This window comes from Macrotis lagotis, chromosome 2, assembly GCF_037893015.1.
Source record: "Macrotis lagotis isolate mMagLag1 chromosome 2, bilby.v1.9.chrom.fasta, whole genome shotgun sequence".
Lineage (NCBI taxonomy): Eukaryota > Metazoa > Chordata > Mammalia > Peramelemorphia > Peramelidae > Macrotis > Macrotis lagotis.
In genome coordinates this window covers 203,612,708-203,636,530 of record NC_133659.1, presented here as the reverse complement: position 1 = coordinate 203,636,530, position 23,823 = coordinate 203,612,708, and the positions used below count along the sequence as shown (strand labels likewise).

The following is a 23,823-nucleotide window of genomic DNA, read 5'->3' as shown; positions in this document are numbered from 1 at the left end:
ATACTGAAAGGAAAGGAAAAGGGGATGCAAAGGATAAGACAGTCTCATGGAAGCAACAAACATGTGCTTAGACAGACTGTGGGAGCTAGTGGAGGAGAGAAGCACCTGGTATGCTAGAGTTCACAGGGTTATGAAGAGTTGGACATTAACTGAACAATAACAACAACTGACAGTTTGTATTACTGAAAATAAAATGAAACACAAGAAAACAATATATGGAGTAAAAATAAAAATGGTATGCCAAAAGTCCAAGGAGTGTATAAAACAAATCTGGCAATTCTCGAAGTCACCTAAAAGCACCCTAACCTTTATGGTGCTTTAGTTGATACTGCTTTTAGTCAGAAAACTTCTGATTCAAGTTTGATACTCACATATTGAAAATATGTAAAAAAGTCTCAAGTGTGATGAAAATGCTAGAATATTTGGTATCCACATGAAAATCTTTCCTCTAAAACCTATCAACAACACAATAATCAAGAACAAGTGATAGAAAACAATGAATGGTACTTTTCAGTGAAATAGTTTAAAATCATGGTTTTGCCAAGTCATTTTCAACTCCTAAACTAAAAAAGGCTTCCAAATTAAAGAGGGTGTCAAACAAAAGTCACTTGATGTACACAGATGATACCACATGGTTCCAAAAAAATCACATTCAACAGTTCCATCATTTCATACAAACTTACTCCAATAATATAAAAGGTCCCTAGGACTTGAGAAATATGAATGGATTCCAAGGGAGAAAAAAAATGCAAAATTCATTTCAGAGGTCACAAGGAAACTATGGATATAGGCAATACCTATAGATACCTTGGTTTTCTCTAGGTGAGACCTAAAGAAAACAGATATCAAGGAAAAGGCTATGGTAAACATGTTAATAGATATACTATTATCCTGAAATCAAGTCTGAATGAGAAGAAAGTGTTTAACAATTAACACCTACCCATTATCTGTCTTAATGTATGCTCTTGAAAGATAAAAAGGAAATTCAGAAATGGGATAAGTTCTGGGAGAAAAAGAATGAGGTCTAGTTTTGAATGTTCAAAAAACCCAAAAGAAACCCTAACTCACTATCTTCTTCCCAAAACTGCCCCTTTTATGAATTCCTCTTACTGTCCTGGTCACTCAAGTTCACAACCTTGGTGTCAACCTTGACTCCTCTCACCACACCAACCAGCTGCCAAATCTTCCTTCTATCTCCAAAACATGCCACGACTCTCACAGTCACAGCCTCTCATTCACCAAGACAACTGAAACAGCCTCTTAGTGCCATTGCCTCAAATCTTTCACTTTTCTATTTCATCCTCCAGAATGATGACAAAGTGATTTTCCTAAAGTGCAGCTTTGCTATGTAACAGCTCTCTACCTCCTAGTCAGTAAAAACTCCTGGGGATGACTATTACCTATCAGATATAAACTCCTATTTGGCATTTAAAACTCTTCACAGGGTGGCTAGGTGGCGCAGAGGATAGAGCACCGGCCCCTGGAGTGCCTAAATTCAAATCCAGCCTCAGACACTTAATAATTACCTAGCTGTGTGGCCTTGGGCAAGCCACTTAACCCCATTTGCCTTGTAAAAACCTAAAAAAACAAAACAAACCCCTTCACACCTTTGCTCCTTCCTAACTTTCTGGTTTACTTAGATATTCCTCTGCTCCACAATTCCCACGATCCAGCTAGACTAGCTTACTTGCTAATTCTCATAGATAAGACTCCATTTCCAATCTCTGTGCCTCTGAGCTGGCTGTCCCCCATATCTGGAATGCCACCAGCAGACCTCCAACTCCAGGAATCCCTCATTTCCTTCAAGATTCAGCTGGAGCACCAACTTTTGCATGAAACCTTTCTTGGTCCTAGTGGCTTCCCCTACAGTGTTATCTTGTATTTACTGTGTATATATACTCATGTTTATATTGTCCTCATTAGAATATAAATTCCTTGAAGGTAAGGACTATCTTCTTTTTCTTTTCCTATTTCCAGCTTTGGCACAGTGCCTGACACATACTAAGAGCTTAATATATACTTCCTGATTGTCTCTTAACTCTCTTTGAGGTCAAATATTATAAGGAGGGTTTTCATTATTAGTAGCCTACATCCTATTCAATCCTTACCTCCCTGGCATAATAAAAAGTAGTTCTCCTGAGTAAAGAATACTAAACAAAGCTGTTAAGGCACTGAATGGGGTGGGAGGGGGGGAGAAGGGAGGAGGAGAAGGAGAAGTACAGGAATGAAACCAGGATTTGACCTCACATAAAGCAGAAATTTCACCACCCTTATCAGCACTCATTCTTACAAACAACTCTGCAAACCAGTTCATAAAATAAAACTGAAGAATATTTGTCAAATTACCACAGATGGACAAGATACGAGAGAAAAGATTAAAGTGTATTTTTAAAGTCTGGTTTTGGGGGGCAGCTGGGTGGCACAGAGGAATAGAGTACCGACCCTGAAGTCAGGAGAACCTGAGTTCAAATCCAGCCTCAGAGATTTAATAATGACTTAGTTGTGTGACCTTGGGCAAATCATTTAACCCACTGCCTTGCAAAAACAAAAAACAAGGTCTAGTTTTCAAAGGGGACAATGCCAAGAGTCACAATTGGCTAGAGTCCTTTGATAGCTTCACTCACTGATCTCTGGATAAAGACTAACCGTGCCCCATCTCGGTCTGGGCGTAGGTGCCAATTATCTGGAGTCCTTTGGTTGGAGGCAGCCATTTCTGTTGCTGAGCAGTGGTGCCCTGATTCAGCAAGGTGGGGATAAACATGGAGTAATTGAGGCCAACTGGTTCCACAAAATTGATCATATGTAGTCTACAGGAGAGAAAAGAAAAGGATCTCAGCCTTACTCTATTAACTGCCTGAAAAGATTTTTTTCCCCTACATACCAACCTCCTTTCCAAATAGTTCTCACCCCTGAAAAGAATGTCATGGAAGTTTTACCTTTCATCTTTCAAATTTAGTAACAATAGTTTCCATTCAAAACACATTCACTGTTTACAACCTGATGAATCTTCATTTTAAACTCCATTCTCTGGTAGTTCTGCTCTTAGCTTAGTTAATAATTTAGAATAAGATTTCCTCTTAAAACTGCTTTTGATTAGTTCCTAAAAGTAAATCCTTCCTATGACAGCAATTGGAAAAAAAAAAGCATTTTCATAGAAGATCAAAAGAAAGCCTTCCAGAACACTATTGTTCTATAAGAAATGAGGGACAGGATTTCAGAAAAGCCTGGTAAGATTTGCATGAATTGAGGCTGAGTGAGATGAACAGTACCAGAAGAACATTATAAACATTAACAACAACATGGGGTTATGATCAACTGGGATGGACTTGTTCATTCCATCAGTGCAATAATAGGGCCAATTTTAGGGAATTTGTGATGGAGCATACCATCTATATCCAGAGAAGAAACTATGGAGTTTAAACGAAGACCAAAGCTTATTATCTTCAATTTTTAAAAGCTGTCTTACATATTATATAATTTTGCTTTCTCTAATGTTTTCTTTCTTCCTGTTGGATCTGATTCTTCTCTCACAAGTTCAATTTCGATTTATACTTATCATGGATGCAAATGTAGGCCTATATCAGATTGCCTTCTGTTGGGGGAAGGGGGGAGGGAAGAGAGGGAATAAAAACTGTAAAACTAAAAACCTTGAAAAAAAGTAAAATTATTGGTAGAAACTACCATGGTATGAAATTAGAAAATAAATAAAACATTTATATAATTTAAAAAAAAATGCTTCCAGTGTATTCATCTGTTTTTGACTAACAACTATTTTTAGTCTTTGTTTAGGTAACACAAAGGCAGTGATAAGAAAAGGTACATACTCAGGTAAAATATATTTGTTGTTAGTGCTGCTATTCAGTTGTAGCTGATTCTTTGTGACTTTGGGGTTTTTTTTGGCAAAGATACTGGAATTTGCCATTTTTTTCCTCCAAGCTCATTTTACAGAAGAAGAAACTAAGGCAAATAGGGTGAAGTGACTTTCCCAGAGTCACACAGAGTGTGTCTGAGGCCAGATTTGAACTCAGGAAGAGGAGTCTTCCTGACTACAGATGCTGTGTTCTCTCCACTACACCATCTAATTGCCATAGTGTAATAGGATACAAAAATTCTTAGTTAAGTAAATAGTACAGATAATATCTCAAGTCTTTCCTCAGTGCTCTTGGCATTAAATACAAACAGGACTACTTATGTCTACTGGAAACTGAATCACAATCTAATTCATCTTAACTATCTCCTCAAAGTCAGTTCTGAACACAGAAACAATGGGTTACTCGATATTTATAGAATGCTACTAATAAAAACAATATAATTATAGTATCAATCTCTAATACACTTAAAGAATTAAAACGAAGAAATAGTCCTTAAAATGTCTCTTGAATAAAGGAATAAGAATGATTATTATTCCTATTTTGAGGATTTATTAAAGGGAAAAGAGATCAGATGTTTATACTGTTCACCAGAAAGCATCAAATCATCCCCATTTTTAAAGTAGGTAATAGGAATAAATGAAATGTCATCAGTCTTCCTCAGTTTTCCATGTCAAGCAATGTACAGATTTACAGGATCATGGATGATTTAGAAATGGAAGAAATATAGACTAATTCTAACCTTCTCGATTTAAAGGTTTCTTTGAAGAAACAAGCTAGGTAAGTTAAGATACCTGCCTAAAGTCATACAAGGAGAAGCAAAGTTATGATTCAAATTCTGACTCCAAACCCATTACCAGACTACCTCAGTTACTTTTCCTATTTCATTAATATGACAATCTCATTCACTTCAACAAACTTCTACACTAATTCTATATCCTGAATCCCAATAATCTAAATGGATTTAACCCAAAAGTTACAGGTGAATAACTGAATTTTGTTTTTGTGTCAACAAAATAATAAAATGAGTTGCTCATTATAATGCACTAATTCAAAATGCCTGAATACCAACAAAGGCCAAACTTGATTTGTGGGGAGGAAAGAAGGAAGAAAAAGAGTTAAATTCATTGCCAAAGTTATTTGGGTTAACACCAGCAGAACTTAGAATTATGTAACCTTAATGTTGGAAGAGATCTTAGAGATCATCTAATCCATCCCCACTATTTAGTGGAAACTAAGCACAGAGTTAAAAATTATTTTCCCAAGGTTACACAATAAATTAGAACTCTAGGTGTAACAAAAACCGTCTTCTGATACCAAATCCACTGTCTTTTTTCCCCACTGGTCAATTTCACCAACTGCACAGAATTTCATTGGGGAACATGAATTCATAAATCAATCTCAAAAATAAGAGGGATTTTAATAGCTAATGATAAAAAGTTGAGTAATTCCTAGCTTTTTTCCAAGGCAATGGGGTGAAGTGGCTTGCCCAAGGCCACACCGCTAGATAATTATTAAGTGTTTGAGACCAGATTTGAACCCAGGTACTCCTGACTCCAAGGCCGGTGCTCTATTCACTGCACCACCTAGCCACCCCCAAACACAATTCTTAATGAAGAACAAAGTAGATAAAACAATTCAATATATTACTTTGGGATCTGGCATCTAAAATGAAAATAGCTAACTATTCAAAATTCCAATTTAAGAACCAAAGAACCACTGGTACTTCTCCATTACTACTCTAAAATGAAACTTAAAGCCAAGTTCAATTTATACTTAAGAGGAAAATGAAAAATTACAATCACACAAATATAAACATATCAAACTAGAAAACTGAGTTTTTAGTTTAGTGAGTTTTCTTGCATAGTAGAAATGATTGCTAGGAAAACTTTCTAAGAAAAAATGAAATTGTTTTTCTAATGTTCCCTAAATGATAGTCTATTTTCTCAAATGATGGTTCAAATAGTCCTTATTCTTCAACATGATCATTTGAAAATATTTTACAAATATTCACAATGCACAAGGAAAAAATATACAAAGAATACCAGAAATTAATTTGTTCAATATCTTTAAGGAATGGAATTACTTAGTTGACAAAATTTATTTTCAATCTCTTCTAACATAAATGAAATTCAAATCCCTGTCCAATATCACCAAGATGATTTTTTAGAAAAAAGTAAAACGTGACACATAGGAAAATTATCTTTGTGGGGTAAATGTGGTAACATTTGTTCTATTTCATTATGCCCTCACTTGAGTCTGGTTATATAATATTCACAATTATGAAGAATGAATCTTCATCAAGGCTGATTTGGATATCTCATCGCTTAATTAAAAAAAAATACATGTCAGACTCTCTAGAAGTGCCTGATTTGCCATTTAAAAATATTACCTGATAAGCAAGGAGTTAATATTTTATAAAATTTATCATCACAATTGACTAAAAAGCAAAATATAATTTTCTAGTTCACATCTAATCTTCTTCAATATTTATTTTGTACAATGTTAGGCATGTTACATTATAAATCATAAAAACTACAAGATGAAGTTGTTTTGCAAAGCAATGGGGTTATAAGTGGCTTGTCCAAGGCCACACAGCTAGGTAATTATTAAGTGTCTGAGGCTGGATTTGAACTCAGGTATTCCTGACTCCAGGGCCAGTGCTCTATCCACTTACCACCTAGCCGCCCCCAAGATGGAGTTTTTGATGGAAAATTCACAGGAAATGAGTTAATTAGAATTTCAAATCACTTCTAAATTATAAATTATTTCACCATCTAATAAAACTGCAAGGTAATCTGTTAAAATAATACTTAATGAAGTATATTTGAGATTAAACCATTGAATTCCTATTTTCTCATTTTTAATTTTCTGGCCACTTTAAATGTTGAATAGTTTTAAAATAGCATGACTTCTGACATATCTCAAACCAGATATAGATGAAAGGATTTCAATACGTAATTTATTTTTTTGCTTAAATCCTGCTAAAGGTATATAAATGCATAAGATTTTACTATTAAAACTTAATTATTTTCTGCTGGGAAGAAACTGACATGATCGAAATTGTTATGGTTTCTCTAGAATGTCTTCAAAGTGGAGTGTAATGTGGTAGAAAGGGCAGTCATGTGGAATTCAGCAGATCTGCTTTATGTATTTATGCAATGAGCAGTGATTGAGTGTGCCTAGGTATGTAAGCACATTTTAGGAGAAGGTTTGCTGCTGCTGGTATTTCCTTTTCCTCTCAGGGGAGGATCAGAATGGTCATCTTAGGAAGTGTCTGGCATATGTGGTCTACACTTTATGCAAGCTCCTGCTTCCATGAATTTTATGTGACTCTGATTTATCATCCTAGATAAACTATACTTGATTTGGGGTAAGTTACTTGATCTTTCTTGCCCTGGTTTTTCATTTGTCAATAAGAGAATTGAATGAAATGATCCCCAAGGTCTCCTTCAACTCTAAATTTCTATTATCATAGATTCTCCATTCTGCTCCCATAAAAAGTTTTTCAGCTATCAGTTCTCTCTGTCATCGTCTTTCTCAGGCCACATGAATTATGCAAATAAAAAGATATAAAAATTTCAAATTTCAGTTTTTTAAGAATGTTCTTGTTTTGGGGTTCACTGTAAGAAATCCCCCCAAAATTTTCAAGGCAGAGGAGGTCTTTTTGGAGGGCTTAAATCTCTTAACTAATGGATACCTGAGACTAAGAATTGAAAAGTGTCTACCAACTGATAATTTTTCAAAAAGTTCAAAGATGGAAGGGAGCTGCAGAATTAATAATCCAACCACCTCTTCCTTAAAAAAACGAAGATAAGGCCCCTGAACTTTAAATGATTTGTCAATTTGTCACAGATAGCTGAGTGTCAGAGGCACTTAGGTCTCTAACTTGGGTTGTCCCACATTGTCTCATGTAATTATGCCTTTGAAAAAACAATATAATGTGAAGTTAGGCAAAAAATTTTAGTTCTGCCCTTAGATCTATTCATTACATCATTTGATGCAGCAGATTATTGGTTATCTTTTAACATTACTTAACATTAATCTATATAGAACAGGGTTTTTTAACCCGGAGTATATGAATTTTTCAAAAAAATATTTTGCTAAATAACTCCATCAGAACTGGGTTCCTTTTTAGTCCTTATGCATTTGATTTTTGCTTTCAAAAACTTTGTTCTGGTATTACCAAAAGCTATGCCACCCAACATGGTTATAATCCCTGATCTACAAGATTAAGGATTAGAAAGACACATCCACAAACACTTTGACCCTGACGTAGGAGATCTAGAGCTAGATGCCAAGGGCAGTGGAACCTCTTGGGCCTCTCCCACTGGAACTTACCTTTTAAACCACACGATCTCCTCGGGGTCAGCAATGGCAAAATCTCGCATCTTCTTCACCATGGTGGCACTCTTTCTGACAGCTATCTCATAACGCTGGCTTCGGGAAAGGAAATTCAGGTCTTCGTGCCTGAAGTCCGGGTCGTTCAGAATCATGTTCTCTGGGAGGGGGAAGGGAAGAGACACAAAATTCTGAAATCCATTACTCTCTCCCCGAGAGGTCTCCCAGAAAGAGGCGTTTATAAGGGAATAAAGGAGAAGCAAGAGACAAGTTCAGGCTCGCAAGGAGGTTAGTTTAAGGGAGAAGAAGGATGAACGGGAGACGATCCACAAAGGAGTGCGTGGAGGCTCCCGGGGGGTGGGGGCAGGGCACAGAGCCCTCAGCGGCCCCGGGGGCATGGGGGGCACCGACCGACCCCACGCCCACCTGATGCCCTGGGCGCGGGCAGCCGGGGGCAGGCCCCCCGGGGCCCTCCCGCCGCTCTCACCGATCTCCCGGCGGCGCCGGGTCCTCTCGGGGCCCCCATCCAGGATGTGCGTGAGCCTCTCCGCATCGAAGCTGGCGGCGTCCCGCTCCCTGCGCAAGTCCGGGTTCATGATGCGGGCGGCGATGGCGGTCAGTCCCGGCTTCGGCGGGCGGCGATGGCCTTTCCTCGGCTCGGGAGGGCGGGCCCGGCCCCTCCCCGGGCGGTGCCACCCCGCGCCCGCCCTCGCCCGGGGCACGTGACCGCGGCCCGGCGCCCCCGACCCCCGGAGGGCCGGAGCCGCGCCAGGCGCTGGGCGGGGCGGCGGGGCGGCGGGGGCCGGGCCTCGGCGCTGGGGCTCCGGGGCTGGCAGCCGGGCCGGGGCGGGACGAGGGGCGAGGGGCGCCCCCGCCCGCTTTGGAGCCCATCCCACGTGGTCCCCCGGGAAGGGGGACTAGTTCCCTTTCCCTTCCCCCACCCCGGAAGGCCGCGACTGAGGACTCCGCCAAGGTTGGTGAGGGGATGCGGGTGGGGGCGGGGGTGGGGGGCGGGAGGGGGACGCGAGGCGCCCGGCGCCCCGCCCCTGCGCCCGGAAGTGCCCGGACACGCGCGTCCCCGGAAGTCCGGCCGGGCGGAGGGCAGCCTGGGGCCCGGCGGCCCGCGGCCGGCCTTTGCCCTGGCCAAGAGCCATTTTATTTTAAAAGAGTGAATGAATTTCCCGGGTGGCAGAAGGATGAATGCTCCCGTCGCGTGACTCGGGCTTCGCAGCACGCTCTGCCATCCGGGGCCTTCCCTCCCGTGCACCCCACGTTCCTTCAACGACGTTTGCATCTTGGCCACCGCCTTAGAATGGGAGCACGTTGAAGGCAGGGAGGCTTCTGCCTTCCCTTTTATTCCCAGGACTTAGGAAGCCTTAAGAAAGAATTCTTTTTTTTTTTTATTAGTTTTTGCAAGGCAGTGGGTTAAGTGACTTGCCCAAGGCCACACAGCTGGGTCATTACTAAGTGTCGGAGGTCAGATTTGAACTCAGGTACTCCTGATTCCAGGGTCAGTGCCACCTAGCCGCCCCAATAAATAATTCTTGAAGACTGTTAGACATTAGACATTTAGACATTAGACAAAAGGTTGGTTCAATGGAAAGAATGCTTCATTTGAAGTAAGTGTTGGGTTCAAATCTCAGTGCTGCTTCTGTTATCCTCTGTATGACACTAACTTCCCTGGGTCCCACCTGTAAATGAGAGGAGTTGACAACTCTTAACCCAGGCGGCAACACAGACCCGGCCTCTCAGTGCTGAAGGGACCAAGTTAAAATGGAATCGAGAAATATGGACCAAAGTAGAAACACAATGAAAGATAATTGTATTATTTTCCAAATCAGTTATTCCTCTGCAGGGATCCATATGTATTGTTTAGTGACTTCATTTATATTTGAGTTTGATGCCACTGGATGACCACTATGCCCTCATCTTGCAAAAGGAAAATATGGAGCCCTAGAATCACAATGACCTGAGTTCAAATTTGACCTCAGATACTTGATACTTACTAGCTGTATACCATTAGCCAAGTCACTTAATCCCGTTGCTCCACAAAAACCACAAAACATGGATTCCAAATGCTGGACAAAAGTTTCAAAAACCACATCTTATATTTTTGAATTCACTTAATCATATTGTGTGGGATAAAAATCCACTTAAAAAAATATAGAGACTCCTCTGAACAAAGAAGAAAGTTTATTTTGGCTTTTCTCTAGAAAAGGGGACATTTCAAGTCTCACAAAGGTAGTGAAGATCAAGGAGCTGCCCAGAATTGACAGTCAAGCAAGTCCCTCTCTGTCAACTCATTGGTTAGTCTTCAGAGTTACATTCTGCTTGTGAAAATCTACCGCAACAAATGAAAAGTTTTCATAAAATATTACCTCACCATCCAGATGGTGAGAATAACCTTCAGGATTATAACTATTTTATTGAAATAACAGTCTACTTAGATCAAATAAAAGAGTCTTATGAACTTCATTGGAATGCAAGGTTTTTTCTTCTGGGAACAGTCTACTGTTCTCCCAGTTTAGATAGGTTTATAATCAAATAGGTGACTAACTGAAAATGCAGGGTCTCTCTGGAAATAGTCCACTATTCCCCCCTCCCCCCAATAGAATCGGGAGGGTGCCTGGCCGGGAATGCAAGATCTCTCTCTCCCTCTGAGAGTACTTCACTAGGAATATTAACTCTTAAGAGGGAATATCCCACTCAATATTGCCTCACTAAACATTTTTTTTAAAGATTAGCAGAGGCAACTAGTGTAATGGATAGAATACTGAGATCCAAGTTCAAATTCAGCCTTAGACCTAGCCATGTGACCTGGGGCATGTTACCTTCTTAACTGTAAAATGGGGATGTTATTAGCAACTACCTCACAAGATAAAGAGCAAATGAGATAATATTTGGGGTGGTTTTTTTTTTTTAGGTTTTTGCATGGCAAACGGGGTTAAGTGGCTTGCCCAAGGCCACACAGCTAGGTAATTATTAAGTGAGACTGGATTTGAATCCAGGTACTCCTGACTCCAGGGCCAGTGCTTTATCCACTACGCCACCTAGCCGCCCTGAGATAATATTTGTTAAAAAAAAAAAAAAAAACCTTTAGCATAATGCCTGGCATATGTAGGTTTAAATAAATTTCTTTTCTCTCCCTAAATCTCCTCTCCTCCTTTCACTCCCCCTTAAAGTGTCTACATGTCCAATGTTGCTATGTGAAAGTGAGACACAAAGCTGCTTCTGTTAAACTGCAGAAGAATTTTAAATGACTCTTACAGAGAGCAAAGAAAAGGTATATGTGAATGAGAGCAGGTTATAACAATACCTGAGGTCATCAAGAAGCTGTAGGATAAAAAAAGGAGATGGGCTGATCAGGCTATGAGAAGAAGGGATAATAAGTAGTCAGCTACTTTGCTCCCTTGGCATCCTTGAAATCAATGTCAAGAGAAATGTGGAAGGCCTCCACATTTATCATAGTGAATTTATTGGGGAGGGGGGGTACATGTGGACAAGCATTGACAGATTGTGATCTGATCTTGGAATCCCCTAGTTAATGAGCCAGATTCATTTGATTGTTTGAGAAAGTACAAAAAAGGCATTGGGGATACAAGGTTCCTGGCCCCCACTCTCAAGACAGAATTGTAGAGTTAGAAGAGCTTAGAGATAATACAGGCCAATATTTTCATTTTACATATGAGGGAACAGACCCTGGCAGTAAAGGGACTTGCATAAATAAGGGTGGATCTTGAACTCCAAGTCTTTGACTCCAAATTCAGTGATCTTTGCATTCTTTGCATTATACTTTTTATCTCTTTTAGTCTAATAATAGGGGGAAAGACATATGTCCAAATGATTATCATGCAAAGGAGAGTGTGATAAGTACAATCTGGTCAAAATATGAGAAATTTGAGAAAATATGGATCATTTTGAGCTCAGAGAGTCAAGGAAATCTTCAAACAGGAAATGGCAAGGGAATTTGACTTTGAATAATGGCAGTGACTCCAAATAAATTTAGATGGAGTGGGAGTACATTTCAGAGATCAAGTATACATGATCATTACAGAATGGGGAGAGGATCAAGAATGGAAGATGTAATCCAATTTATGGGCTTACACCCCAAATAACTAAAAGATAAGAAATAAAGATTCAATCTATACCAAAATATTTATGACAGCTCTTTGTGGTGGTAGAGACCTGAAGAGTGTGTGACTGTTGGATTGGAAAGGCTGAACAAGGCTATGGCATATAAATGTCATAGAAGTTTCTTTATAGTAAGAAATGATAGAGATGAAAAATTCAGAAAAACATAGGAAGATTTGTATGAATCAATAGAAGTAACTTCTCCCCCCAAAATAATGTAAACAGTGGCTAACATAATATTAATGAAAATATCACTAACAAGATTTTAAAAAAACAGAAAATGAAACCTAACATCTCACCTCAAAGAAGCAGGAAACTAATAGGAAAAAAATATTTTTTAGATTGTCAGATATAACCTCCATACTATGTATTTTACTTACTTGTTTTTCTTTATTATTATAAGGAAGTTTTCAAACTGGAGAAGAAATGTTGAAATGACTGCTATAAAGGGAAATCAAACTTTTAAAAATTTTTTGGTAAATAATTTAGTTAGAGTGTATAATACATGAAGGGGAATAAATAAAGGAAGAATGGAAAAGTAGGTTAAGGCAGATTTTGAAGATCTTAAATAACATGATAAGGTATTTATACTTTTATTCAGTAGGCAGTAGGGAATATTTAAGATTTTTTAATAAAAGAGTTGAATAATCTAAGCTGTGCATTGGTGTCCAAGTGATAGGCAATGAAAACTTAAATGGTTGATTATGGGGAAATGAAAAAGTGGGAACAGATTCAAGAAATATTTCCAGGCAGAGGACTTAGTAGAATTGTTGCTTTGTACCAGGTCACTGACAACACTTGAATGAACAAGATATAAACAATTAAACAACATTTCCTAGGTAGCTTCTATTCCTGCCTTTATGCCTTCAAGGAAACTTAGATTGCGTTAATATGATGTTTGTCCTGGATGCAAAAAAAAAAAAAGTTATGATTCTGTTGCCTGGATAGAAACAACAGGACTTGACACTTGATTATATAAGGTTGGGAGAGAGCAAAATTAAAGAGACTTGGGATGGTGGATAATTTAAATAGAAAAACTAGGTTTTTGAGCAAAGATAAGTTCACTTTGAGAGATGTTAAGCTTGAGGTATCAGCAGGACATTGAAATGAAGATGTCCAACAAAAATTATAAATTGAGACTTGGAATTCAAAAAGGAGGTTGAGAATAAATACATAGATTTCTGAATAATTTGCATAGAGATGATCTTGGGGAATAAATGAGATTCTCAAGGGAAAGAGTCTAGATAGAGAAAAGGCTAAAACTCTAGTATAAAAGACAGCAGGAGGATGAGGAAAAGCATAGAATAGTTGACCTGTCAAATCCATGGGTGAGGGAAAAATTTATGACCAAACATTAGATAAAGAGCATTACAAGCTGTTAAATGGATAATTTTGATTACATTAAATTGAAAAGGCTTTTGCACAAACCACAGCAGCCAAGAATAGAAGGAAAGCAAAAATCTGGGAAAAATTTTTTTTACAGTATCTCTGCTAAAGACCTTATTTCTCAAATATCTAGAGAATTGAGTCAAATTTATAAGTCATTCCCCAATTAATAAAAAGCAGTTTTCAGATGAAAAAAAATCAATGTTCTCTATAGTCATATAAAAAATTGCTCTAAAACATGATCTGAGAAAGGCAAATTAAAACAACTCTGAGGTACAATCTCATACCTATAAGATTAGCCAATATGACAAAAGAAAAATAAATGTGGGGAGGGATATAGGAAAATTGGGACATTAATGCATTGTTGGTGGAGATGTGAACTGATCCAACCATTCTGGAGAGTATTTTGGAACTTTGCCCAAACTTTAAAACTATGTGTACCCTTTGAGTCAAAATACCACTAATAGGTCTGTATTCCAAAGAGATTTTTTAAAATAAAAGGAAAAAGAACCTTTATGTACAAAAATATTTATAGCAATTCTTTTTTGTGGTGGCAAAGAAATGGAAATTGAGGGAATGCCGATCAATTGGGGAATGATTGAACAAGTTGTGATATATGATTGGGATCATATCTTTTTTTTTAATTATAAAGATTTTATTTATTTTGAGTTTTACAATCTTTCTTTTCTCCCCCCACTCTCCACAGAAGGCAATTTGCCAGTCTTTATATTGTTTTCATGGTATAAATTGATCCAAATTGAATGTGATGAGGGAGAAATCATATCCTTAAGGAAGAAACATAAAGCATAAGGAGATATAGTAAGATCAGACAATAAGATCAGGTTTTTTTTTCCCCTACATTAAAGGTAATAGTCCTTGGTTTTTGTTCAAACTCTACAGTTCTTTCTCTGGATACAGATGGTAGAATACTATTATATCTTAAGAAATTTTGAGGAAGATGCTTTCTGAAAAACCTGGAAAGACTTACTTGAACTAATACAGAGTGAAATGAGCAGAATCAAGAAAACATTATACATAGTATCAGCAGTATTGTATAATGATCAAAGTGTGAATGGCTTAAGCTGTTCTCAACAATACAAAGATCCAAGACAATTCTGAAGGACTTGATGAAAAATACTGAACTGATGGTGTTGAATAAAGATTGAAGCAAACTATTTTTCACTTTATTTTTTTCATGTTTTTGTCACTTTTCTTGTACAGTATAACTGATATGGGAATGTTTTGCACAATCGCACATGTATAATGTAATTGCTTGCTTGAGAGTGGAAGGGAGAAGGGAAAGAATTTGGAACTCAAAAAATATTTAAAAATTTTTACACATAATTAGTAAAAAAAATAAAATAATATTCACTGAAAACTCTCAGAGGGTTAAGAGGAGAGTTTGGGTTTATGGAAGCCAAAGGAGGAGACAGGAGAGCATCAAAGAGAAAGATTACAACAAAGAGTGAGAAGCATCAGTTGCTCAAATATAGAAAGGTTAAGAGGTTAGAAAAGAAAAGTACCTGGATATTATAAGAAAATTAGAATAATGAGGAGACAATGAAAGCTATTTCAGAGCAAGGAAGATGAAATTGCATATTATAAATAACACATGGACTCTACCTAAACTGTGTAGTTAAAAAACATGCTATGGGGGCGGCTAGGTGGTGTAGTGGATAAAGCACTGGCCCTGGAGTCAGGAGTACCTGGGTTCAAATCCGGCTTCAGACACTTAATAATTACCTAGCTGTGTGGCCTTGGGCAAGCCACTTCACCCCGTTTGCCTTGCAAAAGCCTAAAAACAAAACAAAACAAAAATATGCTAGACTTGAAGTTGAGAGACTTAAATTTGAATCCTGCCTATGACAGTTACTAGTTGTATGACCATAAGGAAAGTCACTTAACCACCATGAACCTTAGTTTCCTTCTCCATAAAAATAGAGTCTAATCATATTTTTGTACTACTGCACTTTTGGATCATAAAGATCTCACCAGATCATCAATGAAAAATTCTCTGTAAATGTTGGAAATGCTGTATAAGTAGTAGTTATTATGGTTAGTATAAGTGGTGTGGTAGAAACCTAGTAAGGATCAAACAAAATCATCTTATTGAAGGCTCTTGACAAATGTTGAAAGTACTACATAAGTGGTAGTTGTTATTATAGTTATTAATGTAAGTGGTATGGTGGAAAAATTATTTGTCCTAGGAATCAGTAAACCTGAATTCTTTTCCTGAATGCTACTTAATGGGATAGTCCAATGCTCTTCTTCAGTTTCAGCCCTAGGTTTGTTTGTTTTTTCCATCTATATGTGATATCTAGGGTCTCTTACTACTCTGTCATTCTACATTTTAATGAAATCAGTTGAAACTAGAAATAAAACCCCATATTTATGTAGTACTATGTAAAAGTTATAAAGAATTCCTGTAATTTATTATACTGAATTCATCAGATTTAATATCCTAAGGATAAATTGGGGTAGGAATTGGTAGTGACATTATTTTCATTTTCTAGTGGAGAAATTAGGATTCAGAGTAGTTAATGTTATCCCCCTAATTAAAGTGGGGCAGTCAGGATCTAAACTCTTAGACAACTAGGTGGTGAAGTAGATAGTGGAGTCAGCAAGGCCCAGGTTCAAAATTGGCTTCAGATACTTAGTCAGCTGTGTAACCCTGGGCAAGTCATTCTGTTTGTCTCAGTTTCTTCAATTATAAAATGAAGATAATAATAGTTCCAACCTTGAAGGATTGTTGTGAAGCTCAAATGAGATAATATTCAAAAAGTGCTTAGCACAGCATGTGGTCACAGTATGTGGCTTTTTATTCCTCCACTGTTCTTTCCATAGTCCCACAATGTTCACATTATTGTAGGACAGTCCAAACTGGTTAAAGAAGTGACATTTTTTTTAATCAGTAGCAGAAATGGTCTTTTTATTTATTTAGTTAAACTCAATTATTTGGGAATTATGGGAAATTTGTTATAATCCTAACATGGGATTCATTATTCCTACTGAATAATAATACAAGGTAGAGGCAACACTAAAGATGTTTATGTTAAGGATTCTTTTTGTAATGGAGTTCTATAAATTGAAATTTTTAGTCAATTTTCATCAGATTACATTTTAATAACTTTATTGTATGAATAACAAATGCTGCCTCCACAGATTCTTTCTTTGACCCTTCTAGGCTGTAACAGCCTTTTATTTGCATTTAAGATAGTTGAATTTTGAGTCAGTTTTTCTTCCCTGGTGCAAATGTCATGACTATGAGCTGATCAGTTAACCTCTGAACCTCAGTTTTCTTGTCTATAAAATGGAGATTTTGAAATGCATTGTCATGGTGGCTGGCCTGAAAGTCAGGAAAGATTTTCAAAGTCAGACTTCTGAAACATACAGGAATTTTGTCTCCAAGACTTCTCAGAAGTATAGATAACCCTGGGATGTCATTGGTCCACTTCCAAATGAAAGATGTAATACTGAGTTGCTAGTCTGCATTAAAGAAGATCCTTCAGATGCAATATTCCTTTCACTGAAATGAGCTCTGTAAAATAGAGACCCTTTGTTTTTAGAACCTCTATTACAGGCTTGTTTCAAAGATGGAATAATATGATGAAGAGTTCTTTACAGATCTCTAAAGCATTATGTATTTTTCATTGATGATGATGATAGATAATGGTTTCCTTCCCCCAGACTCTAAGCTCTGATCAGAATGACTTGACAAGTAGTACCTAAATGTAAACAAAATTGTCTTTTATTAAAACCTATATAAGAATTTGAACTTTTCAAAATGAGTGGGGTTTTATTGGGATTTCAAAGACAATAGACTTTAAAGTGCTATGTTAACAATTCTTGAATGCAATCTTTGTCAAGTGGATAGAGAGCTGGCTTCAAATCATGAAAACCTGGCTTCAGGGGTCACATCTGATAGGCACTTTCATTTAATTTCTCAATGCTCTGAGTAGCTAAGATTATACATTGCAAAGAAGGCACTGACTGGCTTTGGAAGAGAAGTATCTTACATTTCTGAAATAAATCACAGGACTAGTCTCTATCCCTAGGTAAATGTCAGTGATCATTATGAGTATTTTAATGTTACATAGTATTGCATAGGAAGCCTTCCTTGAGACAGTAGTCCTTGCCCTCCCCCATTCATTCCTTTTATTCTAGTTGGCCTCTGCACAAACTGGATGATGACACTTAGTTGTGCAATCTGAAAAATGCTCTTTATTTATTGGCTTCTGAATTTGCAATGAAGATAAAGAAGTGAGTTGCATTTTTAATGACTGGGTTAAAGGTTGTGTCAACTAACTTTCATGAGAATTTTTTTTTAGAAAGATTTTATTTATTTTGAGTTTTATAATTTTTCCCCTTATCTTGTTTCCCTCCCCCTACTCCCACAGAAGGTTAGTCTTTACATTATTTCCATGGTATATATTGATCTAAATTGAACATAAGAATGTTTTAATCTTTTTCCCCAGTAGATAATGTTGGACTCAGTGAATTCATTTTTATGAGTTTAAATCTGGCCTCAGACATGTTCTAGTTGTATGACCTTTGATCACTTATTTTACCCTCTTTGCCTCAGTTCCTGCATTTGTAAAATGAACTGAAGAAAGAAATGGCAAACCACTCCAGTATCTTTGCTGAGAAATGGGGTCATAAAGAGTTGGACATTACTGAAAAAGACTGAACAACAACTGTTCTATTTCTTTACTTTCTATCATACCCACTTTCTAACCATGTCAAGGAGCAGGGGGAAGATAATCCTTCCAGGGTTTTTTTTTTTCATTGAACTTCCCTTCCTGTCCAGTATAGATGTATGATTCTTACATTTAAAAGGCAATCATGGTTATTTTCATTACAGGGCTCTTCACTTTGCCCTCTAATAATTCAATTTACAAAAATTCAGTTTACCATATGTCTATTGTCTATAAAACAACACATACTATGCAGACATCCTATGTTGGTAGGGAATAGCCCTTCTGATAGACATGTTACAGTTGTACTTTCCAACTGCTCAGTGTAGAATAAAACCTCTTTTTTTAAAATGTTTCTTCCTTGATTTCTTATTTTATATTTATCTTCACCAGTGATTTAGCTTTGTTCTCTGAGGTATGCTCTCCTATCTTACTAGGCAAGTCAATGATTAATAGCCTTCCAAAATAACCTTCTCTTTTCTCTACTTCTATTAATATTTAATATTAAAAGTGACTTCTCTAATTGCAGTGAATTGAAAAAGGGAGAGGCTCTATCAACTGGGGTGTCTCCTTTCTCTCTCTACCCACATGAAACCTGACCCACCCCTCTTGTCAACATCAAAGAAGGATTTAGGTAATGCCATGAACTTCCTTAAAACAAAACAAAACAAAAACCTTTTTTATTAAGTTGAGAAATTAGACTGGATATATAAACTTGAGAGTTAGTTCATGGGAGTTGATGATATCACATAGGGAGAGTGTAGAATCAGAAGTAGAGAAGGTTCAGGATATCAACTTAAGGGATAACCATTGTTAAGGGACAAATCAGGAAAGGAAAATGAAAAGGACCAGGCTTTTAAGTAGGAAGAGAATTCAACTCAATAATGATGATGATGTTTTGTCCTTTGTTCTTGAAGAAGAGCATGACTTCCAGGAGGTGACACCAAGACAAGATTTAAGTTGGGTGGGAACTTTGCTAAGTCACCAGCTTCATTTTTTCCTCCTGAGCCACTCACAGCCCTAAAGACATGAAGTACCACCTAGAGAGAAGAGGTCAAATAATGATTCTCATAGGAATGAAGACTGCTATCTCCAGATTCTTGATATTGCAATAAACAAGCCATTCAAGGACCATTTATTCATGGAAATCAATGATTATATTGAAAATAGAATGGAGAGAAATCAATGTGGAAACTTTGTGAAGCTGAGCTTGCAAGAGGTTGTGACTTGGGTGAAGAATTCATGGGATGGGGCAGCTAGGTGGCACAGTGGATAGAGCACCAGCCCTGGAGTCAGGAGTACCTGGGTTCAAATCTGACCTCAGACACTTAATAATTACCTTGCTGTGTGGCCTTGGGCAAGCCACTTAACCCCATTTGCCTTGCAAAAACCTTAAAAAAAAAAAGTAATATAAGACCTTATTTTCAAGGAAATAATGCATGCTGGATAAAAGTCCAATTCTTTGCTTTCCTGGAACTTACATTCTAGACTGGATATCTGTGGATAGATACGTATGAAACAAATATAAGACTCTTTTGTTTGGAAGGAAGAGGGATCATGACCAAGTAACTTCAGTGTGTTCAAGTTTTTGATGCTTCCCTACCGCTTCTAGGATAAGTATTTTACATGCCAGCTAAATTGTGCTTCAACTAGTTGTTCTCCAAGCTTGTAGCAGCAAATTCTGATCTACTGCATCTGTGCATGTTAAAAAAAAATTGTCCCTAATACCTGTAATGCCTGTCTTTCTCAGAATCCTTATTATTTTTCAAGTCTCCTCTCAAGTGTCACTTGTGTTGCAAGAATTTTCAGGTCTTTGCAAGCCACTGTATGAATAAGCTAGCACAGACAAGTACATTGCAGTTTATCCACTTGAATGTGACACACCCTATCAGTTGGTGATGGCTATGTGTACTTCAGTGCCATTGATTATGTATATATGTGTCTGCATATAGACATATATAATAACTATTTTTTTTTTAGGGTTTTGCAAGGCAAATGGGGTTAAGTGGCTTGCCCAAGGCCACATAGCTAGGTAATTTTTAAGTGTCTGAGACTGGATTTGAACCCAGGTACTCCTGACTCCAGGGCCGGTGCTTTATCCACTGCACCACCTAGCCACCCCACTGCGCCACCTAGCTGCCTCCATATATATATATATATATATATATATGTATATATACTATTTATCTCTTTCTCTATATCCATATGAATACACACATTGAGGTGTGTGTGTGTGTGTTTGTGTGTGTGTGTGTGTATTTATATACATATTTATCACCTAGGTGGCACAATGATTAGAGTACCCTCCCTGGAATCAGAAGACCTGAGTTCAAATTCAGCCTCAGATAGTTCCTAGCTGTGTGACCCTGGACTAGTCACTACTTAACCTTTTGTTGCCCCAATTTCTTCATCTGTAAAATGAAGTGGAAAAGGAAATGGCAAACCTCCTCCAGTATCTTTACCAAGAAAACCCAAATGGGATCACAAAAAGACAGAACTGAAAACAATTTAACAACCACAACATACCTATTCATATATTTGTCTGCATCTGTCTTTTATCTATGTCATCTCTCCTCCTGAGCCACCTAAACCAGAGAGTTGTTGGGTAAGATAAGGTAGGTCAGGGAAGCAGGCTTACAAAAGTAGTTTTGGGTAGGGTCAGTTTTGAGAGACATTATTAGGAAAAGATACTTAAACTGTTATAGAGACCTTTAGTATAGCTATTAACCCCAAATCAGAGAGAATAATATTTTCTTTATTGGTCAATTAGTTACTTAGCTTCTCTGTAAGATAAAGAGAAATGATTGAGTTCCTGGAATTATTCAAAGTCCTATGAATTTTCTTTTTTTAACTATAAAGTGAATGGAGGAAGGGAAGTACTGAAGAAGATAAAGATAATCAGTACACTTGATGTCACACAGAAAAAGGGGAAAAAATTCAGATATAGCACAGAATGGAGTCAATTCTCCCAAAATCCATTTTTGACACTTTCTCTTGTGAAGCCTTCCTTAATTCTCCTTCCCTCTATATTAAACAAAAAAGGGAATATAGTTTTATTCTTTATTGAAAATTCTAAAAAATTCTAAAAAAACAGAATCTTTCTTTTTAAATTGTTTTTTATTGAAATCTTTTGTTTTTATATTGATTTTGTTGATTTATGTGTGTGTGTGTGTGTGTGTGTGTGTGTGTGTGTGTATATATATGTTTTTCTCTTCTAGCCATCTCCTTTGGCCCCCCCCCCCCAGGGAATCAACCCTTGAAACAAAATTTTTAAAATGAAAACAGTAAAAAAAAAAGTCAGCAAAATAAAAAAAACCTTAAATAATATACAATGAATTTTCCTCCCTTCAGTGAGTGTTGGCCTGTAAAATAAATGTGTTGACCTATCCATAGCTGGTCCTAATCAGGTTCAAATATTACCAGTTTTGACCTTAAAGAGCAAAACAGAATTATGTTGACACATACATTAATATTTCCCTAAGTTTGAAGCCTTCTTTAGTATCTGTAAAAGTTGACCTTGCCCATCAACTCTGCTTTTAAAGAACCAGAAAAATAAGTCAAATACATGGAAAAATTCATTGTTCATACTCACTTCATGAGTCCACAGAGTATGGGGGGGCATCCTTACCCCATTTTTAAATACTTCTTTTTACCCCCCCTATTATTTTATGTTTAATTATCTGTGTACAGATCTAAGCCCAGTGGCAGAGCAAACAAAGCTTTGTAAAGCAAAGAAGATCTGTATTTGAATTCCTACTTTGAACTCTTGTTAGCTTTGGGAGCCCATATCAGTCACTTGGTCTGACTCTTGTTTCCTTATTTATAAAATGGTGATAATGGCAGAGTCATATGGTCAAATAAGCATGGTTAGCCCTTCCATATTGTGATTTTCTCCCATTGAAGTTTTGATATATCTCAGTCAGAATAAGAAATTAAATGGGAATTTTTTGGAAGTTTTGCAGAAGTCAAGACAACACTTAAGGCTAGCAGATAACAGAAAAAAAATTTAGAAACTCAGAAATGCATAAAATATATGTATAATATTTTATAATATAGCTATTACCAAATACTTAACCAAAATTTTACAAATTGTAAACCCCCTGTAAAAGAAAAATAAAAGTAAGACTTCTTTGGTATGAAGGGAGGGCTAAAAAATTTTTATGAGGATTTTCCAGATCACAGAGGTCCCTAACCCTAGTTATTGAAAGGTATTATACCAACCATTTTATCAGCCCCAAAGCATTATTCAAACATCAGCTATTGTTATTTTAGTCTCTAGGAATACTAAAATCTATGCCTTTAAGGAGTTTAGTTTTTTGGTTGTGTTTTTTTTTTGGTAGGGTAACTGAATTATTATTAATGTATCTTGTTTCTTCACATTTTTTCATGTTTTTCACATTTTTCACATCATATTCACCCCTGCTCTCTTATTCAATAAGTTCAGTTTGTAAAATAGATTAAGGGGAGGAAAATGCAACAAAACTAATCAGTAACATCAAGTTTGAAATATAGACAATGTTTCCCATATGTAGACCTCCATCTTTGCAAAGAAGGGAAGGAAGAAGGCAGGGGTGTATATACAACTAATTTTAAAATTTTATCTGCATTATTAACATTTTCTCCATCATGTTCTTAAGTCTAGACAATAAACAAAATAACAAATCAATTCCTGATTTGTAGTGTAGTCAGTTTCCTGGTGAGCTGGTGGCACATTCCCAGAAGGAGGTGAATTTTCTCATCTCTTCTTAGGGGCTGAATTTGCTCATTATAATTATATATCATTTGGTTTTGAATTTTTTGTCCTTTTTGTCTTTGGCTGTATTAATTTCCTGTTTTTTTTAATTCATTCTGCATCAATTCATATTAGTTTTCCCATCTTTCTCCATTTCATTGCAACTATAGAAAATGGAACAATGGGATGGGGGTCAGTGTTAATGTAAGATACATAGTGCAGAGGAATCAGATTATTTATAGAGCATATTTCTCTGTAGAGGCAGTGAAAGTAGCCAAATCTTCTTGGAACTTGGCAGGGATAGAGAGGAATTAAGATAAGGAATATTAACTTGAAGCAATGGTAGATCCTAGGAAGGTTTGTTGTAGTTTGTTTTTTAGATTATACGTGTGTAATCTTATAAAACATTTCCATAGAACAATTTGTACAAGAAGATTAATTTAAAAAAGAGAGAGTGAAAAATGGCATTCTTCAGTCTGTATTCAAACAATATTTGCTCTTTCTCTGGAGATGGATAGTACACTTCATTTTTAATTCTTTGGGATTGTCTTGTATCTTTGTATTGCTGAGAATAAGTCATTCACAATTCTTCAGTGTTGTTATTATGTACAACGTTCTCCTGGTTCTGTTCTTCACTTTGCACCAGTTCATACAAGTCTTTGCAGTTTTT

At 37.0% G+C, this 23,823-nt stretch overlaps 2 protein-coding genes across 6 annotated transcripts in view; one reads left to right on the top strand and one right to left on the bottom strand.

Moving 5' to 3' along the window:
- ACOX1 (acyl-CoA oxidase 1) overlaps window positions 1-8,833 on the bottom strand; it is a 46,593-nt gene extending 37,760 nt beyond the window's left edge. Inside the window, exons 1-3 of one of the 3 annotated variants that reach the window (XM_074224537.1) lie at window positions 8,698-8,833; window positions 8,211-8,370; window positions 2,647-2,807 (exon numbers count right to left, since the gene is read on the bottom strand). In XM_074224537.1, coding sequence (XP_074080638.1) covers window positions 2,647-2,807; window positions 8,211-8,370; window positions 8,698-8,806 — 430 coding nt within the window. In that variant the 5' untranslated portion in view covers window positions 8,807-8,833. Of the gene's footprint in view, window positions 1-2,646; window positions 2,808-8,210; window positions 8,371-8,697 lie in introns of those variants that run through there. The other 2 variants (XM_074224538.1, XM_074224539.1) reach the window with 2 other exon arrangements.
- A 197-nt stretch (window positions 8,834-9,030) lies between these two features.
- TEN1 (TEN1 subunit of CST complex) overlaps window positions 9,031-23,823 on the top strand; it is a 30,694-nt gene continuing 15,901 nt past the window's right edge. The window contains exons 1-2 of one of the 3 annotated variants that reach the window (XM_074224530.1): window positions 9,031-9,183; window positions 18,951-19,055. The gene's annotated coding sequence lies outside the window, so the exon portion shown is untranslated. The remainder of the gene's footprint in view (window positions 9,184-18,950; window positions 19,056-23,823) is intronic. The other 2 variants (XM_074224531.1, XM_074224529.1) reach the window with 2 other exon arrangements.